Raw genomic sequence first — 10,738 nt, 5'->3', positions numbered from 1 at the left:
GACAGTGTACACGAAATTCGCCCGACCGTATTCGCCAAGTAGCCCTGCTTGCGAAGCCAGGAAAAAACACACTGCTTCCAAAGTCATAACCCTGTTTGCCTGGTTCACTACATCAACCTTTTCTGAATATTACGAGTAGCATCGTTCATTTAGACAAAGCAGCTCCCACAAATCTTTATAACGTGATCGTTTCACGTATTAATTAGTTAGTTTTCTGTTCATCTAACTTGGTGTTTATGAGCGTCAGAACGTTACCGACAGCGTGAAAAGTAGTCCATCATTTAGACTCCGCGTAGCATTATCTGTGCGTTATTTGGTTTTCCGTAAATATCGAGAAGTCACCCTTTAGAGCCATATTGAGAGCCATGAATTGGGTTACTAAAACAATTCCAGTCAAATGTTAACACAAAAAGGTGTAACATTTGCTGGACAATAGTTGATACAAATTACAAGGAAAGTGAAAGAAAGTGTCGGGCCACATGTGAAACCGAATTCAGGACTTCCTCGCAAATAGAACGCAACACGTCGTTCATAAATGAACAAAACCGATAGATGTAAAGGTTATTTCACGAGTACAGTGTGGAATGTAACAGGATTGTTACTGTTTACAAAATAAGTAACTGATCTAGTTGATAAGGTCGGAAACTGTTTGTAGATGGGGTTGTCTAAATGATGGTAGGAACGCCAGAAGCCTATAGCGAACTGCAAAGCATTTATCATTGATGCAGGGGCTGGTAGTTACCCTTGAACGAAAGTAAATGGAACATATTGCGCATGAACAGCCGAATAAATACTATTGCTGTCAAATCACTGGAAACGAAAACTACTGTTAAATACCTAGGAGTGACCATCTGGGGTGACCTAAAGTGGAATAATCTCATAAAACAAATAGCAGGAGAAGCAGATGACAGAGTGAGATTCACAGAAAGAGTTTGATGGAAAAGTAAAACATACCAGGTTGGATTAATGGAAGACATAGACAAGACTCAACCAAGAGCGTTGCGTTTCGTCACGGGATGGTTGTAGGCTCGTGTCACCAAGATGAATGACAAACTCCAATGACACATGGTACAAGAATGGCGTTGAGCGTCACTGAGAGATTAACTATTGAAATTCGGAACTATATTGTGCAGGCGATCGGTCGTATACTGCTAAGTGAAGGGCTTATTTCAATAGTGGTACAAGTCCAATTTTGTTCATTCTGAGATACAGAGTCCTAAAGTTAAAAGAGCGCTGAAAAATCTGCAGTTGAGATATCAGAAATATTCAAGTAAAGTTAAAAGAGCGCTGAAAAATCTGCAATTGAGATGCCAGAAATATTCAAGTATATATACCGGGTGATCAAAAAGTCAGTATAAATTTGAAAACTTAATAAACCACGGAATAATGTAGATAGAGAGGTAAAAATTGACACACATGCGTGGAATGACATGGGGTTTTATTAGAACAAAAAAAAATTCACGGAATGTCCGACAGATCTCTTGCGCGCGTCGTTTGATGATGATCGTGTGCTCAGCAGCCACTTTCGTCATGCTTGGCCTCCCAGGTCACCAGACCTCAGTTCGTGTGATTATTGGCTTTGGGGTCATCTGAAGTCGCAAGTGTATCGTGATCGACCGACGTCTCTAGGGATGCTGAAAGACAACATCCGAAGCCAATGCCTCACCATAACTCCGGACATGCTTTACAGTGCTGTTCACAACATTATTCCTCGACTACAGCTATTGTTGAGGAATGACGGTGGACATATTGAACATTTCCTGTAAAGAACGTCATCTTTGCTTTGTCTTACTTTGTTATGCTGATTATTGGTATTCTGATCAGATGGGAAGCGCCAACTGTCGGACATTTTTTGAACTTTTGTATTTTTTTGGTTCTAATAAATCCCCATGTCATTCCAAGCATGTGTGTCAATTTGTACCTCTCTATCTACATTATTCCGTGATTTATTCAGTTTTGAAATTTATACTGACTTTTTGATCACCCGGTACTTGAATATTTCTGGTATCTCAACTGCAGTTTTTCAGCGCTCTTTTAACTATAGGACTCTGTATCTCAGAATGAACAAAAATGAACTTGTACCACTACTGAAATAAGCCCTTCATGTGCTTCATATTACACCCGACGACGTATATCTCGAGAAATGACCACAGTGAAAAAATCCGAAAAATTAGAGCTAATACGGAAGTTTACCTACAGTCATTCTTCGCATACGCCATCCGCGAATGGAAGAGGGAAAGGGTAACAGTTGATTATACGAGAAATACGCACCTCAACACACATTAAGTTGGCTTCCGGGGTATAAATGTGGATGTAGGTGTGTAAGCCTGGAGACTGCAGAAACCTATTATGTGCTTACATCGAGAGTCGTTTTTATGAAAAACTCTTAGGATCCAATGCCAGTAGCCACAGACTTGACTGATTGTGAGCACTTGCACTAACACTCCGTCCATGTGGTCGCACACCGCCGAGGTACGGCGCGGCGGCTACCCGCACACGTCCGGCGGCTGCGGTCCTTCCGGCTGCGGCAGGTGGCTCTTGCGGACAGGCTTGACGTCGCTGCAGAGGCGCGACACCAGTTTCAGCTCAGACACGAACGCGTCCCAGTGCGAGATCTGAAACATGCGGTCAGTGCTTTTTTGAATAAAAGGCTGTCGCTGACTTGTAGACAGGTGGATCTCGCTGGTTCGGAGGTTTTCGAAGGTCTGCTATCAAAATGGCTTCAATAGCTGGTGCGCTCATATCTGGGCATCGTTATGAAGTGAACACTTGAACAGCGTCTTAAAAAAACTGTTGTCCCTGCGCTGTTGTAGCAGAAGTTGCAATATAATTAACTTGGTGAAAGATCTGTAAACCTAGAGCAGTGCCCTGAAAACTAGCGTTATACAGGGTGCGTCAAAAAATGTATACACACTTCGAACTGTCATAGACAATTTATTTCCCGTTCTACAAGGTTAAATATCTGTGAGAAAGTAATGTAATGTTTCTTCAACAGGTGGCAGCAGTGGCAAGGAAGTAACTGCAACATGGCGGACGTGCGTTTGAGCTTTGAAGCGCGGAAGCAGATAATTAAGTGGTACTGGAAGTTTGAGAATGTAGCTGCGGTTCGAAGACTGTGGAGAAGTGAGTATGGTACAGAACCACTTTCAAGGTTAACAATTACTCTTCTACGAGACAAATTCGTAATTCATGAAACAGTGTGTGATGTGCATCAGGGCGACCTCGTACAGCTACAAGTGATGATTCCACAACTGCGGTCTTGGAACTGTTTCACGGTTCGCCTAAAAAATCTTAAAGGTAAGCGGCACCTGAGAGTAATGTAAGTGCTAGTAGTGTACTACGCATTCTGAAGAAAGGCAAGTTTCGTGTGTACATTCCAAGGCTGGTGCAACAGCTAAGTGACGACGATCCAGATCGAAGGTTAGAATTTTGTGAATGGGTTCAGGTGATGGTGAGACGTGACCGGGTTTTATGGGTAGCATAATTTGGTCGGATGAAGCCCAATTCAAACTCAATAGAACCGTCAATAGGCACCATTGTGTGTACTGGGCTGAAGATAATCCTCACATTACAGTTGAAAAGGCTGTAAATTTGCCTGGTGTAAATGTGTGGTGTGGTTTGCCTGCAAGGGGACTCATTGGGCCTTTCCTCTTTGAAGGTACTGTTACTGGAGAAACGTACCTATCAATGCTTTCTGACACCATATTCCCTGCCATTCGTGTATTATACGGTAATGATGAGTTTTATTTCCAACAAGATGGCGTCCCGCCACGCTATCATAGGGACGTACGAGCATACCTGGTTCACAATGTGCCAGGCCAGTGGATAGGACGCAGGGGACCAATCGAGTTTCCTGCACGCTTTCCAGACCTCACGCCGCTGGATTTCTTCTTATGGGGCACAGTAAAAGATGAGGTATACAAACGTAAACCACGTAACCTGGACACACTTTGGAATGAGATTCAGGCGGTGTGCGCAGAAATCTCATTGGACACTTTGGTACGATGTACGGAATCAGTGGTGACCCGTACGCAGAAATGTATTGATGCTGAAGGCCACCAGTTTGAACATTAATCACATTTGCAATGTATATTTATTTTTCCAATTGGACTTTAAGCTTTCCATTTCCAGAAATTTAACATTGTAGAACGGGAAATAAATTTTCTATGACGCTTCAAAGTGTGTATACATTTTTTTGACGCACCCTGTATTATGAACCTCTACAAGAGTTAGTCATAAAGTTCTAGTTATCACCTCGAAAAAATGAAGTTACGATCATGAAACTTGATGATGGTGTTACCCATTCCGCGTTCAAAGCAAAACTTTTTCCGAACGATGGATAACTTGATGGGCACCTTGGTTGTAGAAGTCTGCGTTTTGACTCTTTGGGAAATGTTCCACCTCGGAAACCACCTCGCGTCTTTGGGGAAATGCCTGCCACACATGGTTTCCAGAGAGAGAAGTATCTGGGTGCCATGTCAGGAGAATGCGGACCGTGAGGCAATATTTGATAGCCCAGAGTAGCAGGATATCTGACTTTTACAGAGCGTCTCCATCTGACGTTTATGCTCGCTAGAACTGCTCGGTGAAAGTAGTTCCGCGTAACTCCGGCAGGTGTCAATACAATCGCTTTTGACGTGGCCAGCAACTGGACCGACTTCCTCGAAGTTCGTTCGAGCACCATATGCTCGAATTGCCTCACCGTCTCCTAGTTACTAGAGCGCCGTTCAGTCACCCGTTGTTGTATCTTGGCGCTTGAACGTGAGAAGAAGGAGAGTGTGAAAGCGAAACATGATTCGAAGGAATATGTCCTGAGTGCGAAGGAAGATGGTCATAACAATGTTTGAGAGAGATTTTCCTTAGTGACTGACAAAGATGTCGGCTAGGTGTGCTGTGGCAAGTGCTCTGCTCTCCTGTCTCACAGATCCGCCACCACACATATGAAGACACATGTCTGCAGGACACGAGAAAGCTAAGACAATCAAACGCGTGTAGAAATGAATGCCAGAGATATTCGGCTATTGTCAGGAGTCTGAAAAGCGTCAAAGCTTTTCATGTTTATAATTAAAGGAGATAATTGCTTTTAAAATCAGTCATTAGTTTATTGCAATATACAAAGTGTGATGGAGGTGAATTATTGTGTCGGTAAAGGGCTATGATTCTTCTCTTTGCAAACTTGGTACACTTTGTGCATGAAAGGAATTCTTCTGATGCGTTCCTAGCTGGGAAGCCCGGTGACCAGGTGGACACAGGTAGTGCCCACGGGCGAGCGGCAGTCGCGCGCATATGTCGGCACGCTTCACAATACAAATTTAGAGCAAAAACAGTTTTGTCACGATTCTAGGTAACGCGGACAGAGCGGCGAGTTGAATAGCAACAGCACAACTTGGGTGTCCAAGAATCTCAAGTGGCCCGGGGAATTTTGACCGTTTCCCGCGAGCAAAACACCTGGGAACGTAGCGGCAATACTCAAAGGGAGAAGTCTTGGTTTATTTGTATACTCTGTCTCACACAGAGTGTGGCTCTCTTTTCCTCGCGGAATGCGACGGCAAGGAGGGAGGAAATTTTGAAAGGGACTTCTTTATTGGCAAGAATCTAACGTTGGCTTTGAAAAATAGTAAGAGCTACGTAATTTGCGGAAGGGCGGAGACAAGACGTTGGAGGGGAGCGGCTCTCTCTCTCCAGGTGCAAGGAGCGCACTAGTATTTGGATTCCGAATATTGCATCTGATGAGGCTGGAGTTCACTCTTGACTGCTTCCGATAAGTCGCAAGATTCTCTTATCGCTTGTCATGAGACGATGCACTTTGCATTCGTCGCAAACAGCGTAGGGAGCAAAGTCTGTTAGATCCAAGTAAGCAAGCTTCACTCACTGTGCGCGTTATCAAGACCTTAACTCAGGATCACATTTTGATTTAGTACATGTCCGATGACGGTAGTACTGTTAGAACAGTTTTGAGCTTTGTTTAATGCAGTTTCACGTAGGTTTGCACTTGCAGATGGACGCATACCGTCGTCCAGTAATGATAACTTCCAGTAGCAGGTTTCGGTCACTATTTTCAGCGTAGGGCATGTTAGACGCTATCAACTACGTCGCCGGCAGAGTCTTGATGCAGCCGCACACAATCAGCCGACTCCACCGCCACGCCGACTACGCTATGAACACGGTAATACAGAAAACGCCCACTTTCCTAGCTGCGCATTCTTCTTTCGCTTTCTTCAATTTCCTTGCAATGTGTTAGATGCTCATAAAGACGGAAGGCACAGTATTCACCGTTTGCCCGCTAAGAGAGCTGTTTTTTTTATTTGTTTTTTTATTCCTTCCTCATTTAATACACCAGGTCAACCCGTCTCACGTAATTTATTTATATGTTAAATTAGAATGAAGTCATACAATGCTCATGTTAAAAGGCAAATACCAGGGCAAGCACCTTATATAACTCACTTGTTGTGAGCTCTTGGTGCCAATTCAATTCTATTTGTTGTTTTTTTATTTGATACTTTCTACAGTATCTGGCGACCCAAATTTTTTTTTATTTTTGTTTATCATTATTTGAATAATTTGTGAGTGATTGTTAAATGAATTTGATAAAATTTCAATCATTATTGCATGTGCCGTTTAATGCAGTTTTACTGAATAAACCACTTATATATTGAACAGCACTCCTTGCATTTCATATATACACTCCTGGAAATGGAAAAAAGAACACATTGACACCGGTGTGTCAGACCCACCATACTTGCTCCGGACACTGCGAGAGGGCTGTACAAGCAATGATCACACGCACGGCACAGCGGACACACCAGGAACCGCGGTGTTGGCCGTCGAATGGCGCTAGCTGCGCAGCATTTGTGCACCGCCGCCGTCAGTGTCAGCCAGTTTGCCGTGGTATACGGAGCTCCATCGCAGTCTTTAACACTGGTAGCATGCCGCGAAAGCGTGGACGTGAACCGTATGTGCAGTTGACGGACTTTGAGCGAGGGCGTATAGTGGGCATGCAGGAGGCCGGGTGGACGTACCGCCGAATTGCTCAACACGTGGGGCGTGAGGTCTCCACAGTACATCGATGTTGTCGCCAGTGGTCGGCGGAAGGTGCACGTGCCCGTCGACCTGGGACCGGACCGCAGCGACGCACGGATGCACGCCAAGACCGTAGGATCCTACGCAGTGCCGTAGGGGACCGCACCGCCACTTCCCAGCAGCAAATTAGGGACACTGTTGCTCCTGGGGTATCGGCGAGGTCCATTCGCAACCGTCTCCATGAAGCTGGGCTACGGTCCCGCACACAGTTAGGCCGTCTTCCGCTCACGCCCCAACATCGTGCAGCCCGCCTCCAGTGGTGTCGCGACAGGCGTGAATGGAGGGACGAATGGAGACGTGTCGTCTTCAGCGATGAGAGTCGCTTCTGCCTTGGTGCCAATGATGGTCGTATGCGTGTTTGGCGCCGTGCAGGTGAGCGCCACAATCAGGACTGCATACGACCGAGGCACACAGGGCCAACACCCGGCATCATGGTGTGGGGAGCGATCTCCTACACTGGCCGTACACCACTGGTGATCGTCGAGGGGACACTGAATAGTGCACGGTACATCCAAACCGTCATCGAACCCATCGTTCTACCATTCCTAGACCGGCAAGGGAACGTGCTGTTCCAACAGGACAATGCACGTCCGCATGTATCCCGTGCCACCCAACGTGCTCTAGAAGGTGTAAGTCAACTACCCTGGCCAGCAAGATCTCCGGATCTGACCCCCATTGAGCATGTTTGGGACTGGATGAAGCGTCGTCTCACGCGGTCTGCACGTCCAGCACGAACGCTGGTCCAACTGAGGCGCCAGGTGGAAATGACATGGCAAGCCGTTCCACAGGACTACATCCAGCATCTCTACGATCGTCTCCATGGGAGAATAGCAGCCTGCATTGCTGCGAATGGTGGATATACACTGTACTAGTGCCGACATTGTGCATGCTCTGTTGCCTGTGTCTATGTGCCTGTGGATCTGTCAGTGTGATCATGTGATGTATCTGACCCCAGGAATGTGTCAATAAAGTTTCCCCTTCCTGGGACAATGAATTCACGGTGTTCTTATTTCAATTTCCAGGAGTGTAGAATTTAAATAAAATTCACACCTCTTTCTCCCTCCCACATGAGGTAGCTTGCAAGCTTGTAGACATCGGTTCAGAAATGCGACATGTAGACGTCTCTAATATTTAGCCTCATCCTACGACAGGAGCGAGAAACGCTGAAAGACAAGCCGATCTAATACTGGCGCGTATGGTGCCCAGCATTATAAAGGCCATAGACGGAAAGCATGTGGACATACAAGTATACGGACCGATACATATCGGAAAATGTGTTACATATCAGGTACTGTGCACTTTGCTTATCAAGATTTAGCAATGCGAAATGTAGTATCGGTGACAACTTACTTTTGTGACAGGAAAAAACTCGGGAACTTATTAAGAACTAACTGAAGAAAACGTTGTTTAACTTTAAGGAGTAAATCATCAGAATTTTAATAATATTTCATTCGTCACTAAACAAGGCGCAAAGATATGCAAGGAATTGCGATCTTTCCAGCATTATGCATACATTACACTGGTTTTGAACACAGTCATGAAACAGATTTTCGATGACGATTGTTTGGTAAATGAGGTTCCAGTGGTTTATTCCATGACTTGTGCTACCAAAGACACTGTCCGTTTCATGAAGAAAAGTGGTGACATGAATTCAGTACAGAAAAGCTTGGAGCAAGAAACGGAGTGCAGGTGTGGAACCGGTTGGTCAGAGTGTTACAGTACTTGACAAATTATTCTTCCTAACTTGGGCCACACTTGTTACACATGGTCCTTCCCAGAGTTAAATTTCTCAATTTCCTCCTTGCGATGTGACACTTCTGTCAGTTTGCTGAACATATAAATCCTTCTACTAGCTTTACTTGTTCATTGCACTTTGGCGATCGCAAAATTTCCACGTGATAGCTGACGCCAGTTTCAACCTGGATATACTCAGAGAGGACAGGTCTGCCTCTTTCCATTAGACACAATACATCACCATCACGAGTGGGCTTTCTAACTGTTTGTTTTAGGTATTTAATGTAGATTCGCAGGCTCTTTTTTCATGCCCATGACCTACAAAACTGTAATTGACTCAACAGATCATTTGGTGGTTCGAGTCTCCTCCGACGATGGCACTTTGGTTGGAGTACATAATTACTAGCGAGCTGAAGTTTTCTCTACAGTTTTTTGCTACACGTGGAGGTGCGTCCAGTAGTCGATAGAGATATGCAGTTATAAGTTAATGTCCGCTCTTTACATTGAGTTTTGCCCAAACAGTCTCCATGTAGGTTTAATTTCTAGCTATCTCGGTGTATATGAGTCGCCGGTCTACTCCTCCATTTCCCATTAAGAAGTTTTAGATCACTGACAGACTACAGAAGTTTTTCATGCATGTAAGACAATACCTCCAAGGAAACCTAGAGTTTAAATTGTATGAAACGCTACAAAGACTCCAACAATCTCGCTATTCCCCAAAAATGTTGCCAAAAATTTTGGATGAATACATTCGCTGATCTATCGCAGGTATCTTATCATTTATAACCAAGTGCTTGTTTGTAAACCAAAAAGTTCAACCACTGGTAGTGTGTAAACAATAATGTTTAAGTCATCCTAGTCAGTTTAATAAATGCAGTTAAAGTAACTGTAGAATGAAATCAGTTAAAAAAATAAAAGAAAGAAAAAATATCCAGGAAGCTACCTTCAGTTTTCAAACGGTCTTTCTACAGCACTTTCTATCTCTTAGATAATGATAATGAACATCACACAACAGAAATGGAAAGTAACTAGCATAAAAATTTAATACACAAAGGCATTTGCATTAATTTTAATAACAAGTTGAGGCCTTCTAACCAAAGTTACTTGCAGCTCTCTAATACTTATAGTAGAAATATGGACTCTATGAGTTGTAGTTGATGTATTTAAGATCTAATGAAACTAGTAGTGTGGAAATAAGTAGAAAGTGTGATTCCTATTGAATTCTTATATTATTCATAATAAAACAGTGTTGTAAGTAATCTGAACAGGTCTTGTATACTCGATTTGGAAATATATATATATATATATATATATATATATATATATATATATATATATATATATATATATATATATATACAATAAAAGAATTTCTGTATTTATTAATATTTCGTTAATTATATTCCAAAAGCCAAACAATACAAAATTGTATATTACATGAAGCGTGATGTGAAGCGTGAGCGTTTCTGTTTGTACAAAAGTTGCAAGTAATATTTTTTTTTATTTAGTTATGTATTTTCATCTGAATGTCAAAGTTGTGATATTACTTTTCTACTATCAATGACATAGATGAAGATGAGATGTGAGATACAATGCTGTGAGAAGCACTTGACAGAGCACTGAAAGACAAGGCCCCAGGAATAGACGACATTCAGTAAGAGCTAAGAACTACTGGCAACTTTGGGAGAGCCACCTATGGCAAAACTTCTTCCATCTAGAGTGCAAGACGTACAGTATGAGACAGACGCTATACTCTAAGACTTAAAGAAGAATGTAATGATAACACTTCCAAAGAAAGCAGTTGCTGACAGGTATGGAAATACCGAACTATCAGTTTAGTAAGTCATGGTTTCAAAATACTAACATGAATGCCTTACAGAAGAATGGAATTACTGGTAGAAGCCGACCTCAGGGAAGATCAGTT

General features: G+C 43.3%; 1 protein-coding gene across 1 annotated transcript in view; it reads right to left on the bottom strand.

Moving 5' to 3' along the window:
* Positions 1 to 2,124: 2,124 nt before the first annotated feature.
* The window catches only part of LOC126156153 (glutamate receptor ionotropic, kainate 2-like), a 281,981-nt gene continuing 273,367 nt past the window's right edge, over positions 2,125 to 10,738 (bottom strand). The window contains exon 15 of the mRNA XM_049916279.1: positions 2,125 to 2,615. Within this exon, the coding sequence (XP_049772236.1) occupies positions 2,487 to 2,615 (129 nt within the window). The 3' untranslated portion in view covers positions 2,125 to 2,486. The remainder of the gene's footprint in view (positions 2,616 to 10,738) is intronic.

This window comes from Schistocerca cancellata, chromosome 2 (genome assembly GCF_023864275.1).
Source record: "Schistocerca cancellata isolate TAMUIC-IGC-003103 chromosome 2, iqSchCanc2.1, whole genome shotgun sequence".
Taxonomy (NCBI): Eukaryota; Metazoa; Arthropoda; class Insecta; order Orthoptera; family Acrididae; genus Schistocerca; species Schistocerca cancellata.
Note: the sequence above shows the minus strand (reverse complement) of the source record. Positions and strands in the feature narration are given on the sequence as shown.